The 26,470-nt window shown below is 50.3% G+C and overlaps 1 protein-coding gene across 1 annotated transcript in view; it reads right to left on the reverse strand.

The window, feature by feature from the left end:
- The window catches only part of Ir67c (Ionotropic receptor 67c), a 98,442-nt gene that overhangs the window by 22,157 nt on the left and 49,815 nt on the right, over nt 1-26,470 (reverse strand). The window contains exon 3 of the mRNA XM_077691448.1: nt 19,276-19,412. Within this exon, the coding sequence (XP_077547574.1) occupies nt 19,276-19,412 (137 nt within the window). The remainder of the gene's footprint in view (nt 1-19,275; nt 19,413-26,470) is intronic.

Here is a 26,470-nt window from a genome sequence, read left to right on the forward strand (position 1 = left end):
GCATGACAGGCAGCCTGGAACTCTTCACTTTCCTAGAATAACACACGTTAACCGTTTCGTCCAGCCGATATAATACTTGCTGGTTGAGGATGGCGCGTAGCCTAAATGCGCTCCAAGACTTGATTATGCACGATGCGTGTGTGTGTGTGTGTGGAGGAGGAAAGGAGCCCTCATGAGGCCTGCTTTCACCGCCCGGTAGTGTGTATTGCGCGATCTAGCCATACCGATCCACTGGATCTCATCTTCGAGACTCCTGAGGTTCTGACTATGGAAGTTCGGGCGAGTGGCCAATTGCGTGCTAGAAAGCACTGAAAATGCTTAGCCAGCTCACCCGAAGACAGCTAGGCCACTGTTGGTGCGATTGGTGTTTACATTCTGTTCGACTTCTCCATTTGCATTCTTCACGAGCTGTCTTGCTGGGTATTTCTGTTGTCAATATTTTTTTTTTGTTCGAGATGCCGACCAGTGTTCAAATGAGTGTTGTACTTTGCCGCTTCTGCAACGGCCATTCCGAGCCGCAGAATTCTGAAAAATATTGTTACGTGTGTAACCAGCTACAGAGCGCAGACGCCAATCGTCCAGAGCCGGTGTGCGCCGTTCTGGCGTGTCTCCATCATCCTCATCCTCATCATGGAAATCACAAGCATGATCATCACCGCTTAAGCCGCGAAGAAGACGCGAACGTGCCCCTTCGTGAGCGCGTGTTCTTGGTGCGACTGCTACCAGGCATCAGGCACAAGTTTCACAAAATACACCCTCTTTTCTCTCTCCTGCTGGCCCTCATCAATTGTTGCACCGTGACACGGGTAGAGGTGCTGGGTACCGGAGAAGCTGATGCCCAGGTCACCCCCTGAAAGCCCTGAGCGACCTCCCAGCGTTTGCACACCCGTACATCGCTGCAGCCGCGGCAAGCTAGGCCTACCTCCAGAACACGGCCTCCTGCTTGACACTGCACCAAGGCGCCCGGTTTTGAACCAGAGGTAATGGCTCAAGCATCGCTGCCGCCTCAGCTGATGCTTCAGAGCCTCGTACTCCCAGCAGCTTTTACGCAACAGATTCCGAGGACGTGGATGACTGGCTTGATCACGTCGCCAGTTTCAACAAGTGGACACCAGCACAAAAGCTTGAGAATATCTACTAATCGCTAGAAGACGAGGCGCGGATATGGTTTGAAAATCGCGAACGAAGGTTAGAGACATGGGACGACTTCCGCCGGGAAGTGCGCGACAGCTTCGCCAGCAGCGACCGTCGAGTCCGTGCGCAAAGCCTTCTGGAAGTACGGATACAAAAGCCAAATGAAAGCGTCGAGATGTTTGTCGAGGACATGGCCCGTCTGTTCAGGTGCGCGGATCTCGATATGTCCGAACCCAAAAAGCTTTGGTGTCGGATGCACGGCGTCAAAGAACAGCTCTTCGCAGGCCTTGTGCGCAACCCACCGCGTACTGTTCAAGTATTTATTAAGGAGGCAACTGCCATTGAGCGAGCTGTGCAGGAGCGGTGCCGCCAGTATGCCTGAACGTCGATCAAAACTCCGAGCCCGTCCGCGGCATCACTGTCCACCACTATGGGCGACAACAACCTGCGCGAACTTGTCCGCTCGGTTGTTTGTGAGGAGTTGGCAAAGTGCGGAATAGGAATAGCGTCGTCGCAGCCAGCTGTCATCTCGGTTGCGGATCTTGTGCGCCAAGAAATTCGCCAAGCAATGTCAACTCCTGAGCCCCTTCGTCAAGCAATTTCCGCTCCTGAGCCGCCCCGAACCCAGCTTATGCCCCAAATGGATTACGCGACTGCTCTCCGCTGTCACATGGCAACGGCGCCGACCGCGGGGACTATGCCACCCCCGACGTACTCCTGACCGCAACCTCCTGGCTCTTGGGTACAAAGGGAATTCCCGCCTCGTCCGCAAATCCGCAAGACCGACGTGTGGCGCACCGAGGACCACCAGCCATTGTGCTATCACTTTGGCGAGCCAGGGCATGTTTATCGACGCTGCCCCTACCGCGAGATCGGGCTACCAAGATTCCCGCCGACCGCCCACCGTCCTCGTTTTGGCGAACGGCCCGTAGCCATTTCTGAGTACCTCGCCACGCGTCAGTCTTCCGATGAGAGTAGTCCGTCACGTTCGCCGTCGCCAGCCCGCTATGCTTCGCCCACCCGTCGCGATTACAGAGGCTCCCCGACAAGGCGGTCTCCAAGTCCGCGGCGGGGAAACTAAAGGGAGCAACCATGGGAGGCAAGGTTGCTAGCGGCGGAAGCACTGAAGACCTCCCAGTACCATCGACGGCTGACGATGTTACGGCGGCAAACAAGGACGTCGACGCTACCACGAGTGCCGATCTTTTAGTCGCCATCGACGGACGCGAGGTAACGGCACTTGTGGCCACTGGAGCAAGTTATTCAATAGTGAGCCGGCAGCTCGTGGACCGACTAAGAAAAGTGAAGACACCATGGGACGGACCCCAAATTCGAACTGCCGGCGGCCACTTGATGACACCCGTGGGTACATGCACCGTCATAGTTAGAATAGGGGACAGTGGTTGCGTCGCGACCTTCGTAATCCTTCCTCAGTGCTGTAAGGACGTGATCCTGGGGATGGACGTCCTTCAGGAGCACGATTCTGTGATAAACATCCGCGAACAGTTCGTCAGCTTTTCAAGGAAGGAGACCACCCCGGAAGGTCATGAACAACGCATACCTCTGCGCACCATCGGCGACACTAGCGTGCCCCCACGGTCATGCGTGCTTGTTCGCGTTAAGCGCGACGACCTCTCCAGTGGCGATGGAATCGCGGAAGCTATCGGCCCGCTTCTACTTCAGCATCGAATCGCTATCGCTCGGGGATTGGTCACCATTACCCGCGGTGTTACAGAGGTTCTGCTCACGAATTTCTCAAACGAGCGTCGGGAAATCGCCGAAGGAACTACCGTGGCAGTATTTGAGGACGTCCCCGACACGACAGATTGCTTGGTGCTTCAGACCGACCCGACTCCCAAGGCGACGAGCAAGCTTTCACTTGACGTTAACCCGCGCTTACCGCAAACAAAGCGAGAAAAGCTCTTGAAACTGTTGCACAGCTTCACCGACTGTTTCTCGTCAACGTCACGCGTCCGACAAACTCCGCTCACAAAACACCGCATCATCATGGACGAATCTGAGCGCCCCGTTTACCAACATCCCTATCGCGTGTCATCAAAGGAGCGCGACGCGATACGGCGGAGGTACAAGAGATGCTCGCTGATGACGTCATTCAGCCTTCGAAAAACCCCTCGGCGTCGCCAGTCGTTCTGGTGAAAAAAAAAGGATGGCACCATGCGACTCTGCGTCGACTATCGCAAACTCAATCAGGTGACCAAAAAGGACGTATATCCGTTGCCTCGGATAGATGACTCCCTTGACCGCCTGCGGCACGCTCATTACTTTTCGTCCATGGATTTGAAGAGCGGTTATTGGCAGATAGAGGTCGACGAGCGTGATCGTGAGAAGACCGCCTTCGTAACTCCCGTTGGGCTGTACGAGTTTAAGGTTCTTCCTTTTGGCTTGTGCTCCGCACCCGCAACTTTTCAGCGTATGATGGACACTGTTCTATCTGGCCTGAAGTGGCAAACGTGCCTCGTTTACTTAGATGATGTCGTGGTATTCTCAAATAGATTCGAGGAACACCTAGAGCGACTGTCATCCGTCCTCCAGGCCATACGATCCGCTTCGCTCACACTCAAGCCGGAACCCGGAAAAGTGTCATTTCGGCTATGAGAAGCTGCTCTTTCTCGGCCACGTCGTTAGCAGCGCTGTACTTGGCGCCGAACCTGACAAGCTTTCAGCTTTTCTCGTTTCGAAACACCTACTGACAAAAAGTCCGTCCGGCGTTTCCTGGGCCTCTGCTCATACTATCGGCGATTCATTGCCAATTTCGCCCACATTGCAGCCCCTGTCACGCGCCTTACTCGCAATGACGTCACTTTTGTCTCGTCCGCTGAACAGCAAGAAGCTTTCGAGCAGCTACGGCGTTGCCTGCAGACCCCACCTGTTTTAGGCCACTTCGACGAGGAGGCCGCCACTATGGTACACACTGATGCCAGCAATGTGGGGCTAGGCGCTGTCCTCGTCCAATGGCAAGATGGTGCCGGACGAGCCATTGCCTACGCAAGCCGAACGCTGTCACGGGCCGAAAGAAATTACTCGGCCACCGAAAAGTAGTGCTTAGCGGTTGTGTGGGCCGTCTTAACCCTTTCAGCCCTGGATTTTTTATTTCAAGCGCTAATTGTTTTTATGCATTTTTTCGTGCAGCTTTGGACATCAGAAGCACAGAAATGAAAAAATACGCTAATAGTGCAAGTATTTATTAATTTACAGGCACGTTAATTAATTAGGTCATTAGGCAATGAAAATTTTTCTTTTTTGTAAAAAAGTTTTTTTTTAATTTTTTCGGAAAGCCTATGATACCCTGATCTTACAGAAAAAATATAAAGCTGGTAATCCAAGTATTTACAGATTTATAGACATATTGACGAACCGGAATTTACGTTTCCTTACCCGCGCGGTCGTCATATCCTATGTCCACTGAAGCTTCGTCTTTTTCATATCGTCCAGCCTCGCGAAATCTCAACAATGCTGGTGTCTATCGCAAGAGGCATCCTTGAACAACCCTCAGCCTGAAAACTAGCAGTTTTGGTTTTGTTGTTAAGGCGCTAGAGGATATTATGTGTTGTGTCGTCAAATGACGACGCCAGGGCCGAAAGGGTTAAAATTTCGACCGTACCTGTATGGCCGTGCGTTCAAAGTTGTAAGCGACCATCACTCGCTGTACTGGCCGGTGTGCGCCGTTCTGGCGTGTCTCCATCATGCTCATCCTCATCATGGAAATCACAAGCATGATCATCACCGCCTAAGCCGCGAAGACGACGAGAACGTGCCCCTTCGTGAGCGCGTGTTTTTGGTGCGATTGCTACCAGGCATCAGGCACAAGTTTCCCAAAATACACCCTCTTTTCTCTCTCCTGCTGGCCCTCATCAATTGTTGCACCGTGACAATATAAATAAAAACGTACAGCAAAGCTCGCATCTACCCGACCATTCTTGCTACAGAAGTGTGTGCGTAATACTTTTTTTCTCTTTTCCGTTGATGCTAAAGCGTTACATGGTAGTTGCATTTTTGGGTCTATGTTGTTTCACACAGGGTAAGACGACGACACCTACCTGCTAATCTAGAAATCGAATATAATATTAAATTCTGTGAAGGCGTATAAACGGCACATCCTTGTCATGAGTGAAGAATGTACACGCATTTATTTTGCACCGTTGGGCCAGTGTGAATACTTCATCATCATTGGCAAGGGAGACAGTTTCATTCTAGCAGACATGCGGATGTCCGTTCCCTTCCCGCAGAATCTCGTGCATGTTTTACAGCATGTGCGAGATCACTGAGCACTACCTGTGAAAAAAAAAATCGCTCTTACGATACAGTCTCCAGTTTTGATGTTAACGTTTGGGGAAAGCTTTCATAGACGATGAGCTACAACCAGTTTCTGCTGACAATTCGTGACAAAGTTAGCTTTGCCGCAAACCGTGCGTGCACACCCCACGAAGATGATATTTAGGTACCACGAGTCAGAAAGAGATGTTTTCGGTGCATGTGGTGCGCTAGGGCCCAAGTCCGGCAGTAAAGCGAGCATCCTGGCGTGTGGTGTAGCTGCGCCGTCAGGCCGGCTTGGGAAATAAATAAATGAGCAAAAATAGATACATAAAAAACTAAATAAACATAATCCTAATTCGACATCAGGCGTGTTACAGATGTCTGCGGCACACACAAAAAGTCTCAAAGTATTTGGTTTGACGAGGGCCTGTGCCTCTACTTTGGGTCTTTGTTTACAGTCGAACAAATGGTTAATTAGCATAAAGGGTAGCACGGAGGCAATAACTAAAAAACTCCCAAGCATTTCCCCGAGGGTGAACATGGTTAAGTGCGAATGCACGGGGTGATGCTATGAGGGGGAGTAAAGTTAAAATCCGTTGGCATTCGCCCGTGAGCGCGCGCGAGCCGACCCACAGAGGTCTGGCAGTTTATCGCTGCATATATAGGGGGGTACGCCGCGCCCAGCGCGCCGAGCCAGGTGGCTGAGAGAGGAGGCGAGCGCAAGGGGAGAGGGACAGCGGTGCACGGCAGCTGCAGCCGAGCGAGGGGGAGAGGAGAGAGTGTGACGTCACGGTGGAGAGAGAGGCGCGCGGCAGCTGCTGGGGAGAGGAGGCGCGCTGTGACGTCATACCATGACGTCACGGCGCGAGGAGCGGTGCGGGGAACGGCGCGCACCCGCGCAGCCACGGCGAGGAGGCGGAGCGAGCGCGGTCACGTGGTGAAGTGACGTCACCGCGCCGTTGCTACGGACGCTTTCCCTCCGCTCCGCGCCGTTGCTAGGGAGAGGAGGACTGCGGACGGACGGCGCCACCGGCGGTGGAAGGTTTGGGGTCGCTTATAAAGTGCATTCGCACTTAATATTGTCACGAAGACAAGGACGAAGCAGTTGTCTTGAATGAGAAATACATTTATTGGAGCGAACTTGTGCTCCCCTAACAACTCAAAAGAATACACAGGCGGCGAAGCAGCGGTCAACAAAGTGACTTGCACAGGCGAGTGTCGTCGAATCGAATGCCCCGGCGTCCGCACTGCAGGCTTTTTATCTTTCGGCGCGCGTGGTTCTCGAAACGTCGATTCGCATCGAGAACATAGTAGATACAAAAAGATTATTCTGGGCTGTTCACGTTAGATCGGAATGCTCTCCCTATCACAACAGATAACACATGCGGCACAGATAGAAAGAATGGAACACGCGCTTCCCTTGGCGCAGAGATAACGCAGACCGGCGCAGCCGGGCGGTAAAAGGAAAACACAAATAAACAAACCCAATGTATGGTTCGCGGCATTACCCCCCCTCTAAGAGTGCATCGACCCGATGCTAACATAAGAGATAGTCCGAACAAATGAAAATAAAAGTTCGTCATCATCGTCCGTAGAAAGGTTTTAGGCGAACCACGTGGACGACTTCAGGCCGCCTGCGTTTTCGTGATGTGCCGGAGTCACCATCAGGGATCACTTCGTAGGTAAGTTGGCCAACACGTCGTAGAATCTGGTAGGGTCCGAAATAGCGTCGCAGGAGCTTCTCACTGAGTCCGCGTCGTCGGATGGGAGTCCAAACCCACACACGATCCCCTGGTTGGTACTCGGCGTCTCGGCGTCGGAGGTTGTAGCGGCCGGCGTCCACCAGCTGTTGGTCCGTTATACGAACTCGAGCGAGCTGGCGGGCCTCCTCCGCACGTTGAAGGTATCCTTGGACGTCGGCGTTGAGGTCGTCGTCTTCTACATGCGGAAGCATGGCGTCGAGCATCGTAGTCGGCCTTCTACTGTAGACAAGCTCGAACGGCGTCAGCTGCGTCGTCTCCTGGATAGCCGTGTTGTACGCAAACGTGACATACGGGAGCACTTCGTCCCAAGTCTTATGTTCAACGTCAACGTACATTGACAGCATATCTGCGATTGTCTTGTTCAGACGTTCTGTTAGTCCGTTCGTTTGGGGGTGGTACGCCGTCGTTCTTCGGTGATCCGTGTTGCTGTAGCGTAATACTCCTTGCATCAGCTCCGCAGTAAATGCCGTTCCGCGGTCTGTGATTAGGACTTCCGGGGCTCCATGTCGCAGCACAACTTGGCTTATAAAGAACTTTGCCACTTCTTGTGCAGTCCCCCTCGGAAGAGCGGCGGTCTCTGCATAGCGCGTCATGTAGACTGTCGCTACGACAATTCACTTGTTCTGTGATCGTGACGTAGGGAACGGGCCTAAAAGGTCCATTCCAAGCTGTTGAAATGGTCTCGATGGGACGGCGATCGGTTGTAGAAGTCCGGCGGGTCTTGTCGGCGGCGTTATTCGTCGCTGGCAGTCACGGCAGCTCCGGACGTAGTGGGCGACGTCAGAGGTAAGGCCGGGCCAGTAGTACCTCGCCTTGATTTTTCCAATAGTGCGGGCTGTGCCGAGATGTCCGGAAGACGGGTCGTCGTGGCACGCTTCCAAAATTTCGTCACGAAGGTCCGCGGGGATGACGAGGAGGTAATTCGCTCTTGTTCCGGGGCTGAAATTCTTCTTCACGAGGACGGAGTTTCTCAGGCTGAATGCTGGTAAGCTGCGTTTGAAGGTCCTAGGAACGGCAACGTTGCATCCCTCGAGATACTCGATTATGACGCGTAAGTCGGGGTCGGCACGCTGCTGGGCGGCTAGGTCGCTCTCCGTCACGATCCCGAAGGACGCGCTGTCTTCATCAGAGTCTTGTGGTGGTGGCTCGACGGGGGCGCGGGACAGGCAGTCGGCGTCGGAGTGTTTGCTGCCTGATTTATAAACGACTGTAACGTCGAACTCCTGCAGGCGCAAGCTCCACCGCCCAAGACGGCCAGAGGGGTCCTTCAAATTGGCGAGCCAACACAGCGCATGGTGGTCTGTTACAACCTTGAATGGCCTTCCATACACGTATGGGCGAAATTTTGAAATCGCCCATATAATAGCCAGGCACTCTTTCTCAGAGGCAGAATAGTTTTTCTCCTCCTTCGACAGACCACGGCTGGCATAGGCGATTACCCTTTCGCAGCCGCTTTGCTTTTGGACAAGGACGGCACCCAAGCCTATATCACTGGCGTCCGTGTGCATTTCCGTTTCGGCATTTTCGTCGAAATGAGCGATCACGGGCGGGATTTGCAGGCGTTTTTGCAGCTCGCAGAATGCTTTTTCTTGGTCGTTTTCCCAGCTGAAAGGGGTGCTGTCTTTCGTCAACCGCGTGAGTGGCTCTGCAATGCGTGCGAAGTTTGCGACGAAGCGCCGGTAGTATGCGCACAGCCCGAGAAACCTTCGCACGCCCTTCTTGTCTTTCGGCCTAGGGAAGTTCGCGTTAGCTGAAGTTTTTGCCGGGTCAGGTAGGACTCCCGCGGCGTTGACGACGTGGCCCAAGAACTTGAGTTCCTCGTATGCGAAACGGCACTTTTCAGGCTTCAGCGTCAACCCCGACGTACGAATGGCCTCGAGTACAGACTACAACCTTGCAAGGTGTTCGTAGAAAGTCCGGGCGAATACCACTACGTCGTCGAGGTATACGAGGCAGGTGTGCCACTTAAGGCCAGCTAGCACAGTGTCCATGACTCTTTGAAATGTCGCTGGTGCTGTGCACAGCCCAAACGGCATCACCTTGAACTCGTATAGGCCGTCTGGGGTTATAAATGCAGTCTTCTCTCGGTCTCTCTCGTCCACTTCAATTTGCCAGTAGCCGGTCTTCAGGTCCATCGATGAGAAGTACTTGGCGTGGCAGAGGTGGTCGAGGGCGTCGTCGATTCGGGGGAGGGGGTACACGTCCTTTTTCGTGATTTTGTTCAGTCACCGGTAGTCAACACAAAACCTTAATGTGCCGTCCTTTTTCTTTACGAGTACCACGGGCGCAGCCCAGGGGCTTTTCGATGGCTGTATAATGTCGTCGCTGAGCATGTCGTCGACTTGAGTCCGGATGGCTTCCCGTTCGTGTGAAGAGACGCGGTACGGTGACTGTTGGGTAGGTCGGGCTCCATCTTCGGTTATTATTCGGTGCTTCGCTAGAGGGGTCTGACGTAGTTTTGCGCTCGACGAAAAACATTCGCTATAGCGACGCAGCAAAGCCAATAATTTGTTCCGTTGTTCTTGCGGTAGCGCCGGATTCACGTCGAAGGGCTGCGGGAGCTTGAAGGTTTCTACGGGGGTGTGTTCAAAGTCGGCGACCGCGATCACATCACTTGCTTCTTGCGTTTCTTCGAGGAACGCAATTGCAGCTCCCTTGTTTAAATGCTGGTACTCTTCGGTGAAATTAGTGACCAAAACGTGAGATTGGCGTTGCTTAAAGTGCGCAATGCCTCTTGCGACGGAGACACCGCGGTTGAGAAGCAACCTTCGATCACTCTCTACGATAGCGTCGATGTCAGAAGCAGCATCCTCACAGTAAACGGCGATCATCAAGCTTGCGCGGGGTGGCAGGGTGATGTGATCGTCGGCGATCCTGACAGCAGCACGGTGATCGGGGTTCGGCTGCGGCGTCGTGGAGTGATCGGAGGAAAATGTTATCGACTTGGTCTGCAGATCAATTATTGCGCCGTTGTCCGTCAAAAAGTCCATTCCGAGAATCACGTCGCGGGAGCAGCTAGGCAGAACGACAAACGCCGCAGGGTACGTTGTGCCGTCTATGGTGACGCGCGATGTGCACGTTCCACTTGGCGTCACGAGGTGGCCTCCTGCTGTGCGGATGTGCGGACCGTCCCATCTGGTCATAACTTTCTTCAGTTTAGACGCAAATGGTCCGCTCATTACCGAATAGTCAGCTCCCGTGTCTACGAAGGCGACTACGTCAAAGCCGTCGATGGACACCTTGACGTCAGAAGCAGTCTTCCTCGAGTTCCGGGTTCGCCGGGGCGTCGTATCTCTGCTTGTACGTGTTGACGGTCGGGCACTGTGCATCGTCGCTGTCGTCGTCTTCTCAACGGACGTCTCGGTCAGGTCGGGTACGCGTCGCGCCGTGTAGCTGTCGTCGTGTTCAGGAGTCTCGTCAGGGCTGGGTCGGGTCGTCGGGATGAGGGCATGTCGTGAATCACTGTCTTCGGTGCGTCCTTGCGTCGTTGGAGGGTTTCCAGTATTTCGCCGTAGAGCAACTTCACCTCCAGAAGTTGCTGCTTTTAGTTTCCCCCGCGTGGGCTGGGAGACCTTCCACGTGCGAAATCAGCATTGCTATGGCGGTTAGGCGACTGGTATGGGTAGGGCGATGGCGATCGGTGTGAGCGGGCTGGTCCTCGGTTGGTGTTGGACAGGTATTCGTCGATCTCAGTAGGGCGCTGGCCGGGTCGGGGGCGTGGGGCGTCGACGGAGAAACCACGCAGTCCGAGTCTCCTGTACGGGCAGCGACGATAGATGTGATCGGCCTCCCCGCAATGGTAGCACAGCGGACGATGATCTGGCGTTCGCCAAACGTCAGTCTTCCTCGGCGTCTGGGTTTGGGCTGTGTACGGCGGTACGGTCGACGGCGGCGAGAGTGGGGACGGCGGCGAGAGTGGACGGCGGTACGGTGGAGCTTCTTGTAGACGGGTTGGAGCAGGGCGGGGTCGACGAACAGCCGCAGAATAGGTCATCGCCTGTGGCTCGCGGGGTGCCTCGGATGGCATAGAAGTGCCCAAAGCGTGTTGAACCTCTTCGCGGATGACGTCAGTCAGGGAAGCCACTTGAGGTTGCGGCGTCGTCGGAAAAAGCTTCCGAAGCTCCTCCCTGACCACTGCTCGGATGGTCTCACGCAGTGTGTCGGAGCTTGTAGCCCCGGCACCGATCGTCTCGGAAACCATCACGTTGACCGGGCGATCGTACTGCCTCGTTCAAGCTTCCAGCGTCTTCTCCATCGCGGCCGCCTCAGACGCGAATTCTGCCACCGTCTTGGGAGGATTGCGGACAAGGCAAGCAAAAAGCTCCTGCTTTACCCCTCGCATGAGAAACCTTAGTTTCTTTTCTCCTGTCATCTCCGGATCCGCACGTCGAAACAACCTCTTCATCTCCTCAACAAAGATCACTACCCCTTCGTTGGGGTGCTGCGTTCGAGTTTCGAGTAAAAGCGCTGCGCGTTCTTTTCTGACCACGGTAGTGAAGGTCTTAGTGAACTCGCTTTTGAACTGAGCCCAGTTTGTCAAGGAGCTCTCGTGGTTCTCGAACCAAGTGCGAGCCGAATCTTCCAAGTAAAAGAAAACGTGCCGGAACGTTTCTGCGTCGTCCCACCTGTTGAATTTCCGGACGCGCTCCAGTTTTTCCAACCATTCTTCTGGGTCTTCTGCGGGGGCTCCTCGGAATGATGGCGGTTCCCGTGGCTGCTGCAGAACGACAGGAGGATTGGCTTGGTTGAGCATGGTGCTGGTTGCGACGTCTTTCTTCTTCGTCTTCTCCTGTAGTAGACCGAACTCGGGTGGTAAATCTTGCACGCGGAGGCTGGCTCTTGTTGGACTGGCTTGGCGGCTTCCGGAGGTTGTAGCGGGCATGAAGGGTGCGTACCCAGCACCTCCACCAGATGTCACGAAGACAAGGACGAAGCAGTTGTCTTGAATGAGAAATACGTTTATTGGAGCGAACTTGTGCTCCCCTAACAACTCAAAAGAATACAGAGGCGGCGAAGCAGCGGTCAACAAAGTGACTTGCACAGGCGAGTGTCGTCGAATCGAATGCCCCGGCGTCCGCACTGCAGGCTTTTTATCTTTCGGCGCGCGTGGTTCTCGAAACGTCGATTCGCATCGAGAACATAGTAGATCCAAAAAGATTATTCTGGGCTGTTCACGTTAGATCGGAATGCTCTTCCTATCACAACAGATAACACATGCGGCACAGAAAGAAAGAATGGAACACGCGCTTCCCTTGGCGCAGAGATAACGCAGACCGGCGCAGCCGGGCGGTAAAAGCAAAACACAAATAAACAAACCCAATGTATGGTTCGCGGCAATATAAAGAAAAGAATATATGAGAGCAAGGTACACATCCCAAGGGATTTGAGCAAACAACGCAAATATTTCTTCGCAAATTATATCTGAAATTATGTAATTATGTTAAGAATGCGTGGTGTGCGTGCCACAAAGATAGAGCAAGGAATTGTGCGAAACAGTCGCATTCGGAAGTCAATATACACGTTGCATTACATTACGTACAAAGTACAGAAAAAAATGCAACAAAGAAACCGGGTAACAGCAAGAAAAAAAAGGAATCAGAAACGGGATGGCGCAATTTCCCATTTGTACGATTTTTTAATGCAACTGTACTTGAGAGAGTTGGTAGCGTATACCGCAATATTTGAAAACCATAGTTAGTGGGTTCGGGTGGAGTTTTCTATTGTGTAGCACGTCGGGTGTTGTAGTTCGTATTTGAAGACAAAACACAAGTTTGGTTTATTCGAATGGTTGGCTCGTTAGAATGATACTGACACCCCTATTAACATAACATCGCTCAAATAAGCTATGTAATTAGGAAACAAGGGAATCGCAATGCGACCCATTAGCTTATACCCGCCAACAGAACCGAAGATGTCATACGTGGCAGCTCTGCGATTGGCTGAGGCCGCAAAAGCAAACGCCATTACGTAGAGCTGATAAGCTTGCTGAACAGGCTATTTGCGCCTAAATTTAGGGGAAATTATTTTCATAGTAATATGAATGCTGGGATAAACAGTGGAAGTTGCGAAACTACACGTAAGCGTAGCAGTACCAATGCGTACTACTGTTGGTACTGCGCGCACTATGCTTGCTGTAGCTGCACAGCACTTCGGCGCTTTGGGGATGTCGCAGACGACACCGGCCGACTGGCGTAAGTGACGGTGTCTTACGAGGCTATAGTTGTCGAGCGAACACCATGTTTCATGAAACGATTTTTTGCTGCTAGAAAATAGGTACAAATACGGTCAAAAAACAAAGCAAACGTCGAAAACTGCCAGCCGCGGTATGGTGGCGCCGTGTAGGCTGACTAACGGTAAACCAGGCTCCGAAGCACAGCAAGTTTAGCTTGAAGACCGGTTATTGTGATGTAAGTGCAGACGTCGTGAAAACACACAATTCGGCAAGAGAATCAATATTTTAACTAAACTTGAATAATGTCTAGGTGACTAAAGCATCGTTTGCTTTTGGAGGAGCGCTGGGGCACTACAGAACACGAAACCTTTAGAATAAAACAAACCGGTTTTGTTTGCAAGGCGTTTTTGAAGAAAAGTCGGAGAGCCTTTGGTACTCATTTCTATGATGTCTCTTTGTTGTCCAGTATCGTAATAATGATATGTTGTAGATACATTGCATTTCTGCAATTTTTAGCTGCTTAAAAAGAGAATTCCTGTGAGCGTCATATATAGAATTCGTAATCGTGTACGGCCTTTTTCTGAAAGAATAACTTGCTCAAGTTTGATGCAGTGGACGTCCCCAACCTAGGTGGCACTACAGTAAATTCGACAAAAACGTGCAGTTATAGATCAGCAACTTGATGCTCATAGGCAAAACGACACGTAGTTTTGTAAGAGTGCCATCAGCGCAAGAAATGTGGGTGCAATTGAGTTAACATGGTTATCCCATAGTTAAGTTCCTTCAAAAGGAACCCACAGTTTTTTGCCAGAAGGACTATATCAATGGAAGAGCTTGCAATTATTCATCTGTTATAGATAACAATTACCTTGTTCCTCACTCTTAAAAGGACAGCTTTAAAAAACTAGCGATGCGGCAATTAAGTGTCAATTAAGAGCATCATTGGCTTTGATAATAAATTGAAACATTTCCTTGCTTAAAAATAAACTGGTATCACCTGCGCAAATTATAAATTCCTGCGCAAATTATAAATTGGGCTGAATCGTTAATATTCACTACGTCATTTATGTGGAGGTTAAAGAGCAGGGGTCCAAAAATACTACATTGAGGTACACCACATTTTCTATGTTGTGTGCACGATGTGTTATTATTATAAGTGACATGCTGTTTTCGGGGCGGTAAGTAGCTTGTGATTAGTCTAAAAATATTTCCCAGAAACCATAAATTTCAAGCTTACGGTGTCATGATGAAGGCGTTAGTAAGGTGTTATTATTAGGGTGTTATGATTATTGCGATCAAAAGCCTTGTAAAAATCTCTAAAGATGCCAAGTGCAAGTAATTTGCTTTGTAATTCCTCCGGGAAGTATTATTTCTGGGTTAACGATGCCAATTCCGCCGACAGACCTTGTCTGAAACCAAACTGGCTTTTTGTTATTACTTCATGCTTGTCACAGAAACTTGTCATCCTTTGGTCATACACTTCTCTTTTAATTTTGGGAAGACTGGAATAATTGATGGGTGCGGAGTTTAAAAAGTTATTTCAATCTGCGCATTCGGAAACGGCACAGTCCTTATCTTGCATGCGCCATGGCAATACGGCCTGTGTGAAATTTAGCTGTACACTTGTGCCGGAACGGGAGAGACGATATCGACAACATGTTTTACCGGTAAAATTTGCAAGTTATCAGCGTCGGCACATTTGCGTTTGCTCAGAGAAACGAAAACTGAGTGAATTTCCTTAGCGTCTGTTGCCCTTAAAAGTGCCCTTCTGCTGTTCCATGGATGCATGCAATCTAAGCTGCGGGAACAGTACGTGCTCTTTGTTAGAGATACGAAAAAGCAATTGAAGAAGCAATTGAAAAGCAATTGAAAGCTAGTTCTACTGCGGTCAAAGTGGCCTCGTCAAGCATTGCTATCACGTCCGGTTCGCTTTGCTTACGCGTACGTCCGAACACAAAATTTGAATTATGCCACACTTTATTGCCCCGTTTTATTGTTTCAGGTTAAAAGTTATGACAGTAATTCTCTTTCGCTTGTTTCAAGCTTTTACGGAAGCTATTACGGAAGGCCTTGAAAGTATGTATATCGTATTACGTAGTAGTAAAATTGACGACGCAAGCCAAGACTAAGGATGATGAATCATCTATTAACACACGAGCTATGTACAATCAGCGGCAAATGAAACACGAACACGAAAATATGAATCGGTACACGCAAAATTCAAAAATACTGTTCGTTGGGGTCAAATAAAGGCGCACTATTGGCATATTCGAAAGGCCACATTTCCCGAGTTCGTTTTTGTAACCAAGCCACGCGTCATACTGACTTGTATGGAAAGAAATCGCGCTATTTGCTTGTTCTGATTCCTATTTTCGTGTTTGTGTTCAATTTACCGAGGAATTGTACAACGCAGCCATGGGTAAGGCCAACTCAGGCGTCGTGCCCACTCTGCTTCGTCGTCGTCGCAGATGCTCGTGCGCGACGCTACACGCCGCTGCCGTCTTCGTCGTCTTTGATGGCGTAACATAATCCGAAGAATCCTGGCAGCCAGAAGTGATCGCGCTGGGCATGCCGTACGATTGATGCACAGAGATTGTCCGGGTCCAGCTTCGGTTTCTACCTGAGCTTGAATCCCTTGACCTAGAGCTCTCTTCTGCGCACAATCGTTTAAATTCCTAAACACAAAAAGCACCTATAAAGAACTTCTTGTTTTAGTATTACATTACTTATCGAAGGCTTTCGGGCCTTAGATAAGCAATGATTATTCGTAAAAAAGCCCGTCCAAAAAGACGTTCTCTTTTGCCAATAAAATGTTCAGCATTAACCGATTTAAAAATATTGTTAAAGATTTAGTAAGCCTTGTTAGGGTCAGTTGGACTATAAACATCGTGCCATGGGACTTGTGATAAAGCGCTGCCGAAATTCGTAAGCGTGACGGCATTTATACCTTGAAAAGCCGATACTCGCACTTCACCTTTCGGTTTCAATGCAGTGGGTTCGGCAAACACTAAAAAGGCTGGCCAGTGATGGGTAATGCGGCAGCCAAATACTTCGGAAACTTAAGTGGTGGGGTTCATATTAGTGATAAAGACACCGATTAAAGTAGCAGAAATAGCTCGAATGCGAGTAGGGGCTTTTATGGTGCTGATTCAGGCATTGGACTCTAGCATAGTTACAAGACGGCAAATATCACTCGCGGTGTGTAACATGTTCACACGCATTTCCCCTCGGAGGGGAGGACCAAGTTGAAATTGCTGGTGTGTGCTTACCTGAGAAACATATATAAAAATTTAAGGAATATATTTGTAGAACCACAATGGGAGCGGTACACTGCAGCATAGACGTTTTTGTTTTGAAACTGTGGTCAGAACTTTGTAATCTTGAGTTATTTTTGTGAACTCTTGGAATATCTCAGATTGGAAGGTGTTCGTTGTCATCAGTAGCACATCATTCCCTCTCCTTTGTAGGCATTTCAGGTTATAGTGTTTGGTAATCTGCTGTTCTCAGCACTTCATCATCTCGTCGGTACCAAGTCTCGCATAGGAATATGAGGTAAAAAGAAAATGTAAAACATGAAGACAAGGGGATCATGGTTTTTGCTACAGGATGAGCGAGCGTTGACACAAATGCAGGACACGGGCTTTTTTTCCTAGATCGGTATAGCGCACCTGCATAATTAGGGCTCAGTATATTTAGCAGCATGTTTGTCAAGGTGCGAAAACAATTATGCGAGACTGAGAAGGCGAATGCGACTTTTGCATCTTTTCGAAGTCCTTACGCTAGTGATGCGGAGCACTCGAGAAGTGTCCGTTTTCCCTGCAGGTATTTTTGAAGCGCAAGCTACACTGGCCGAGACTGAGCAGTTTCACGTGGACGTTGAACGGCCCTTCTGCGGAAGCGCGAGGAGCATTGGATTGGTTTGAATCAAATGGGATCGGATCGGATGGGATGGGATTGGAGTGGGCTGGATTAGATTAGATTGGCTTGGTTTGGCTTGGATTGGATTGGATTAAAAGAAATTGTTTTGGATTGAAATCCAATGCAATTGAAGTGCGGGTGTGTAGAGAATTGGGACTGCACATTCTCCGGTCTGCGCACTCCACAGGAGGACGTCATAGCCGTGTCGGACGCACAGCCGAAGGCGCGTGACTAGCTGTGCGTCTCCGTTCCACAGTTGCCAAGTCTGACAGTGCGCCGGGGCCGCCTGATAGCAGTTTCTCGTGGCTCCTGAAGAGCCGTGCTCCGCATGCGTTAGGAGCGGTGACTGGACTGGACTGGACTACATTGGAGTGGACTGGACTGGACTGGTCTGGACTGGATTGGATTGAGTTGGATTGGATAGGATCAGAAATCGTTTAGCAGCAGTAAGCATGGTAATCAGCTATTAAAAGACAACCAGAAAACCTAAGAATAACCAGCTGAACCTTCGCTCACGCTACGTATATCCTCGCATAGCCGAGCTAAGCCACTGCTAATTTTTCCTTTCTTGGTCCAAACGTGTTCCCAGTGTTTTTTGTTTTTCCTGGCAATAGCCTGTCCGAGCCAAATCTTTAGGTGTGGGCAGGGGTGATCATTGACATAGGCAAGAGACAGGCCCGGAAGCATCAAGTTCAGCCGTTCGTACAGGCTTACTGCGCGCCTTCTCAACAACCGCAGCGCGTTTGCCTCACGAGTGAAATTGAATCGCCGTGTTCGGGCATCGGCCGTCTTTTTTAGGCACGCGGTTTCCAGTGGCGACATCACTTTCAGTAATGAGCTCACTAATCCTGTCGCCAAGCTTCTTGACGATACCAGGAAGATCCTCATCTTCAGAAGCGGGTATGCATTCGAATTGTACATTTTTTCCCTAGAATACCGCTTCAGGTTTACTAGATTCTGCTCTGACGTGGCACCTGCCTCTTTAAGTTCTTTGCCGAGCATGATACGGACCACCGAAAAAGAAAGTACGGATGCAAGGCTGCCTAAAAACGCATTCTGCGATCTTGCATGGGCGTGTTTTCTGACGTCCAGGTACACGGGGAGTACTATCCATCACAGTCGTTTTCGCCCACAGAAGAACCTGGGCTATATTGGAACGAAACTCAAATAGGCGCGGACGCCAATACCCCACACGACTACCAGGACTGGCGGCTGCAGGCTGAACGCTTTTTCAATAGGCGTCTCTTAATGGTATTTAGACAGGGATTTCTTAATGGCGATCAAAGAAGCCACAGAGGTCTTAAATAATTATTTTGGTTTGGCAAAAAGAATGAAGCGCGCTTTATTAGAGGGCTACCGGACCCTACCTGCGGATGTCGGCAGAAGTAAAAGACGCAGCTGTTCCGCTTCCATCGGGAATACAGCCGGCGAGACCGGGGTTGAATCCATGTCCTTGTGCATTTCTGGTCATTGTCTTGCAAACGTTTTCCTTGCTCAGTTATGCTACCTGATCACACGGTGTGCCGTCAGTCTATGCACTTTATCGCACAGTTCACTGGAGACGCAGTTGTAATCCCGCCTAGTACCTACATAGTCCGTACTACCCCGTGCATTACATGTGAACTCAAATAAAGCCGGAAAAAGCGCTACCAGTTGAACGCCTAAAATCACGTTAAAATCAAGTGTACCGCACTTGCGGAAGTTCGTTAGTAGGCAGAGGGCGGCTCCTAATGCCCCTGTTTGGAGCTTTTTAAATGGCGTCTGTGAAATTTTGATACACTGGAATAAATGCTGATACGAGTCAGAATATTTAATCCACCAATTAATGTTTGGTAAGTGGAAATCGCGCCACAAAATGTCGACAAATTCAAGTTAATCAGCTGCAGAGTGCAAGAGAGCAGCGTATACGCGTTCGTCCACGCTTTACATATCCCGATTTTATAGACACAGCATGCTCGCCTGTCATCCGCACGCATATAACTCCGCTGTTTTTGTCTCAAGGGCCAGGCTTACCTCGAGTCCATGTAGACGTATCTGTCGTGCAGCGTCCTCTCCAGTCCAGTCCTGCGGTCGGAGACGAGGGCCGTGTTTTCTCGGCCTCCCTCGAGCTGCTGCAGCCGCACTTGGTTCAGGGCACCCACATTCGATGCCTGCCGGAAGTTTTTGGGGGAGGAGATGCGTGGTTGGCTTCGCGTGCGCTTCCCGATATATGGCGTCCCACAAAGACAAAAAATGCGCTAAAACCGCAAGGAGCTCGCGTCCCTTCTATCTGCCTGTGGTGTGCTGGAATTCCCTGCCCTGGAGAAGCAAGGGGGCTGCCGTATGAGAACGTCCTGCGTTGACAGGTTTTGACGAAAGCCAAGCATGGTGAGGGGAAAAAGTTCACGTTCTTCTAGATAGGCTGTCAAGCGTTGGTGCACTAGGTGCTCGAAAACTTTTTATTGCACCATGTCCGTGAGATGGGTAGAAGCGACGTTGGGGAAATGGGCTTGTTGGGATTAGGAGTAGGGTTGTCAGAACTTTTCCACTCGGCTGGCTTGGTGCCGTGGCCCCAACAATGTTTAAACAGTTCTATAAGCGAATCTTGAGCGTCTTGGTCCGAGTTTCTGAGCAGTCGGTTGGTGATCCCGTCTCTACCCGGCGTTGTATTTCTGGTGAGACTTTTTAGTGGTTTCTGGAATTCTTATTCCTGAAAAAAGCATCCTGTTCGCTATTAAGCTGCCCCGTCTAATCAGTTGAGATAGGGGCCGGATGAGCCGTAGGGTCACGGAAGAGGTGGATTTTGATAGCTTGGAAGGGGGTCACAGGTTATAACATCCCTCTTTCTGATTAGCTTATGGATCAAGGTGTTCGTGATGAATCGGAATTTGGCGTTAGCGATGAGGTGGCGCAATATATGCCACGTGCGTTTGGTACTAACAGTGCCCTTTAATTGGTCAAAAACATCCATAGATCACGATACGGCTTTTCCGTCGGAGGTCTGAAGATGGCCTAACAAACAATTCCCATCTGCTCTACCACCAAGGCCTCCTAAAAAGGTACCATTGGGCCGTTTAACCACCGCGTTTCAAGCTAAGATAAACGCAACGGACATGCCATCCATCAGTGCGGGGATGAAACCTATAGCTGCGCGTGCACCCCTCCCACCTGCCTCACACAATTCTCCTGTACAAACCTGAGCAGGCATAAACCGGCAACCGGTCATGTTCATGTGCTTAGAAGTGCCCCCGCAAGGGGCACCTTGAGTAATCTTGGTGACGGTGAGTGGCGACACCGCGTACCACGAGCCCCCCATACTTAAGCTGTCACCTACCGTGGCTAGAAGTTGAAAGGTGAAGGGTTAGAAGCCGTGAACGGTGGCCGTCGGAGCCTTGGTCAAGCTACGGCCGACGGGCTCCCTGCCTGTCTACCAGGCTTTGGGACCGGGAGCTCCGGGACCTCTTTGACTACCAGGGTAAGGTCAAAGAAGAAAGTAACCCCGTCTCCCTGCTTTCCAATGTATCATATGGCATTTTCCACCCCCCCCCTAAACGTGATCGACCCCGGAAAAGGGGCCGCACCGAAGTTTCCTTTCCACCACTTCCTGACTTGAGTCCTCCGAAACCGAACAACTATCCTCGCTTCATCGTGATGAAATGTGTGGACCAAGCAGAACCTCTTGCTTCACAGTCGGTATTTCTCATTTCAAAGTTTCTTGACGGTATTGTTGGAGGGTCGTATAAGGCCAAAAAACATCGAACCGGTGAAATTCTTGTCGAGGTCAGTAGCCAGGATCAGGCCAAAAAACTTCTTGCTAAAACCAGCATCGCCGATCTGCCAACCCGAGTCACGCCCCGCCGCAGCCTAAACGGCTCCCAGGGCGTGATTTCCGACTATGACCTACTGAATAAAACTGAAGCCGACTTGCTGGAGGGACTTCGTGGCCAGAGCGTAACAGCGGTCAGGCGAATAACTATACGAAGAGATGATAAACACATACCAACAAAGCACCTCATCCTAACCTTTGACAGGTCGAGCTTTCCGGAATCCATCAATGCAGGTTTCGTGCGATGTCCAGTCCGGCCTTAAATCCCGAACCCACGGCGCTGTTTCAAGTGCCGGTTCGGGCACGGCACGAACTCCTGTCGCGGCCGACTTACCTGCGCGAAATACGCCCAGCACGACCACGCGTCCAAAAATTGTAACGTGCAACAGTATCTTTGCATGGACTGCCAGGGTCAACACGCGGCCTACTCCAGGAAATGTGAAAAATTTCAACTTGAAAAGAAAATCATAAACATCATGGTAACCGAAAACATCACCTTCTCAGAGGCGCGGAAGACGTTCGCCTTTTTCCCTCTGGGCAGGTACGCCGACGCAGCTCGCCGGGGGGCGGAGCAGCGTCTTGTTTCGGCGGGGACCCAGTACCGAAAGTCGGACTTGGTCCAGCCCCCCCCCCCCCCCCCTGGGTTGCCTCTTGCAGCCCAACCCGCCTCCGCACCGCTCGCTGGGCCAGCAGCGGCTGTGGTGGCATCCACGTCCGGTGGGAGTGATGCTGCATCCTCCACTTCCGCTCCACCGTCTCAAACCACACGCGAGGGCACGGAGATGACGGAGATGGAGACGGAGGCAGTCGCAGCGACCCCCTCCTGCGCCTCGCTGCATGTGCCATCTGCCGTGTTCCCCATGCCTTCGGCACTGGCAGCGCAGGCAAAGAACGCCCGAAAGGGTACCACGTCAAGGGGGCCGAGTTAGCTGGGCACCCCCTTGCCATCAGATGACGACATGGACGTCGAGCCCTTCCGGCTTTCATCGCAAAGGTAGGAACGGGCTGCGACGTCCAGGTCAGTAGAGAAGGCCACAAAACCCCTTCCAAGAGTCCAAGCCCCGAAAGACCCTACATAAATAGTCACACTCCAGTAGCTCCGAACACATCATACTGGGAAGAGAAAACATAATACAATGAAACTGCAGAGGCCTTCTGAATAATCCTGACGATGTATACGAAATACTGCATGCTTATCAGCCAAGTGCAATTTGTGTTAGGGAAACACATTTGAATTCTAAACAAACAAATTTCTTGAAAAGTTACCTGGTATACAGAAAGGACAGGGATGGCTGCACGCACTCATCTGGGGGTGTGGCCATAATAGCCCGGATATCCTTAGCACGCCACCCTGTCACTATGAACACTGTCCTTGAGGCTGTGGCAATTCCAACAATAATATTTAATAGGTTGATAACGGTATGCTCCATATACATTCCTCCTGATGTTTCACTTTCGAGCTCTGACTTCGAGGCGCTGGTTGACCAGCTGCCCGAACCATACATCCTGACAGGCGACCTTAATGCTCAGAACTCTCTTTGGGGCTCTTCTCGCACGGATGCCCGAGGTCGCCTGATAGACAAATTTCTTACATCTTCAGGAGCATGCCTTTTCAACAATAAACAGCCTACATACCATAACATAGGACACAACATATACTCATATCTTGACTTGGCGATTGGCGCAGCAGTTCTCTTTCCTCTTTTCGAGTGGGGTGTGGGCACTGACCTGTACGGTAATGACCACTTCCCCACCTCACTAACATACATAGGTAAAGGCCCATGCAGTCCATCTTCCCATAATAGGTTCAATGAAGCACGAGCTAACTGGAATACATTTACAGAGACATCCAAACTACACCACACATCCATAGGACACCTACACGTTGAAGAAGCTACCCAACTCCTCACGGCGCACATCCTCGACGCCGCCGAAAAGTCCATTCCCCACGCCTCTGGTGCCCCGCGCAACCAGCGGAGGCCGTGGTGGAATAAGGACTGTAGGCAGGCTCGAGAGGCCCAGAACAAGGCGTGGGGTATCCTTCGTCGGTACCCCGCGTCGGGAAACCTCCTCTTGTTCAAACGGGCCAAGGCGTTAGGAAAACGTGTGCGCCGGGAGGCAAAACGAGAAAGTTGGCGTACATTCATAACATCAATAAACTCCTACACAGACATACGGAAAGTATGGACACGAATACGCAAACTCAAGGGACAACAAACACACAGCCTGCCCCTGGTCAGCAATACAGGGGACACACTCGAAAACCAGGTTGACACACTCGCACAACACTTCCAGCACGTTTCTAGTTCAGCACACTACACAAACACTTTCATGAAACACAAATGGCCGAAGAGAAGCCTATACTAGATATAAATAGGTCAACAGCTTCTTATAACTCAGAGTTTTCACTGCATGAGCTGAGGGCTGCTTTGAGCACTTGTAAACCCTCAGCTCCAGGCCCAGACAACATCACATACACAATGATACAACACGTTCACGCAGACACTCTTCTAACACCCTTACACCTATATAACAAGATATGGCTTTCGGGGCACATTCCAAACTCTTGGAAGGAGGCTATAGTTGTAGCTTCCCTGAAGGAGGGAAAGGACCCGTCGTCTCCCTCAAGTTACCGTCCTATTGCCCTGAGGAGCTGCCTGTGCAAGCTCTTCGAGAAGATGATAAATCGCAGTCTCGTGTACTTCCTTGAGTACAACGGTCTTCTCGAGAGCTGCCAGGCAGGCTTCAGGGCGGAGCGATACACGAATGATCAACTCGTAGCTCTTGAATCGTATATTAAGGGCGCCTCCCTGCATAAACAGTATTGCGTAACCGTGTTTTTCGACCTCGAGAAGGCCTACGACACCGCTTGGCGCTACGGGATCCTCAGTGACCTGAAGTCTTTCGGTGTTTCGGGCCATATGCTAAACACTCTGGCTGCTTATTTGTCCCAAAGAACGTTTCGCGTGAGAGTTGGTAACGCACTGTCAAGGATTCATGTGCAAGAAAACGGCGTGCCGCAAGGTGGTGTTCTAAGCTGTACTCTCTTTATAATTAAAATGAACTCTCTTGGTAAGGCATTGCCACCTACCATTTTTTACTCTATGTATGTAGACGACGTACATATATCTTTTAAATCTTGTAATATGTCAATCTGTGAACGTCAGGTCCAGCTTGGTGTTAAAACATTTGCCAGCTGGGCAGACAAGAATGGTCTTAAACTCAATCAAGGAAAAAGTTCTTGTGTTGTGTTCTCCAAAAAGCGCGGGATCCACACGGACCCAGATATTACTCCGAATGGCGTTTCAATTACCGTTAAAAAGGAGCACAAGTTTTTAAGCATAATATTCGATAACAAGCTAACATTTGTTCCACACTTGAAATATCTTAAGCAAAAATGCCTAAAACCTATGAATATTCTCAAAGTTCTCTCCCACCAGTCATATGGTGCAGACAGGCAACTCCTTCTGCGGGTTTACAACGCCCTAGTGGGATCCCGCTTGGACTACGGCAGTGTTGTATATGGGTGCGCAAGAAAAACGGCACTAAAAATGCTGGACCCGGTGCGGCATTTAGGGCTACGCCTCGCATGTGGTGCTTTTCGCACTAGCCCTGTCCAAAGTATGTATGTAGAATGCAATAAATGGTCCCTAGATCACCAGAGGGTGTACATGGACGTTTTATATACCTAAAAAAATATGTCTACGAGAAATCATCCTTCTGCTCCGACCATTAATGATGCATCCTCACAGCAGCTCTTTTTAAATATTCCATCAATCTCCATGCCGTTTCCTCTAAGAGTGCGAGAAGCCTCTGAGCTACAAGTCTATTTTCAGGCATTCACAAGACGCCCATCATTGATTCAATTCCACCATGGCATCTCCGCTCTGTGTCACGTTACCTGTCTTTTAGGCAGTTTAGCAAGAACAGGTCACCAAGGATTGCGATTCTGCAGCATTTCTTGTTTGTGCAGCAAAAGTACCGCTGTGAAGAGTTTTACAGTGATGCGTCCAAGACCGCAACTGCTGTAGCTTGTGCTGCGCATGGCCCAAACTTTCACATCAGTAAAACCTTTGTAGCAGTATATTCACAGCGGAAGCATACGGTATTTCAATGGTAATAAATCACATAGTCCAACATTAAATCCTAAAATCCATCGTGTACACGGACTCTCTTAGCGTTGTACAAGCACTTGCATCCGGAAAGCATTCTAAAAACTTTGTCATCAATCATGTTTTGAAGGCTATCATGTCTGCATATGCATCAAACCTTCAAATAACTTTCTGTTGGGTTCCAGGGCACTCTGGAATTGCCGGGAACGAAACTGCAGATCGAATGGCGACTGCAGCTACACTCTTGAATACAATGGACATAGCAACAGTGGCATACACAGACATGAAGCCACACATCAGACACCAACTTCGCAACAGATGGCAAACATACTGGAGTGAACAAACAGATATCAAGTTACACGTTATAAAACCACGCTTGGGACTACACACCACTGACACACGCAACAGATACACAGAAGTTGCCCTTGCTAGGCTACGGATAGGACACACACACGTCACACACTCGTATCTCCTCACGGGGTCTTCAAGACCCCAGTGTGGAAGGTGTGGAGAGGCCCTATCCGTAGTTCACATACTCATTCAATGCAAAGCACTCCACACAACACGACGCAAACACTTCCCACAGCTATACAGACTACACGTCCCACTACACCCAGCGTTTTTCCTCCCTGACGATCCCATGTTTTCTATCAAGTGCGTTTTTAAATATTTAGAAGTTCAATTTTTAGACCTCATTTCATACCACGCGTGAGCACTCCCTGGCCATATACACCATCCATGCTCGTTGTCGTTTTCTGAGTTTACTTTTGATTTTGCTTACTTTTCTTAGTGCTCAAGGCTTCACTGCTCATATATGACTATTGTTTTGGCGCTCTTTGCCCCAGTTGGCCTTGCGCCATAAACATCTAACCATGATCTGCTTTGAAGTGACAGACGCCATCGAAAATTGAACCGAAAGCTGCTGGCGCCTCCGCTACCACCGGAAGTTCTCTGAAGAAGTGAAAGCCCTCTGAAGAAGTCATATTGGCTCACGATGGCATTCCTAGCGGGGAAGTTGCTGTTCATCCGGGAACGAGTTGCCGCTACTCGACGAGCAGAACTTCCGGTGGTAGCGGAGGCGCCAGCAGCTTTCGGTTCAATTCTTGCTCTACTTCCTCCAAACGAACGGCATGTATCCGTCCCATAACGACTTAAGACATGGAAGCCGTGGATTTTTATTCTCAAGTACAAACATGTAGCTGTGCGTGTTCTTTTCCCTTCGTATGCATCTTACTTTGTGTGTAAGATGTCCGTGCAACACTTCGACCCACACCCGAACCACTCAATTAAG

This window comes from Haemaphysalis longicornis, unplaced genomic scaffold (genome assembly GCF_048455015.1).
Source record: "Haemaphysalis longicornis isolate Haplotype H1 unplaced genomic scaffold, Haemaphysalis longicornis Haplotype H1 scaffold_10, whole genome shotgun sequence".
In the NCBI taxonomy this organism is placed as follows: domain Eukaryota; kingdom Metazoa; phylum Arthropoda; class Arachnida; order Ixodida; family Ixodidae; genus Haemaphysalis; species Haemaphysalis longicornis.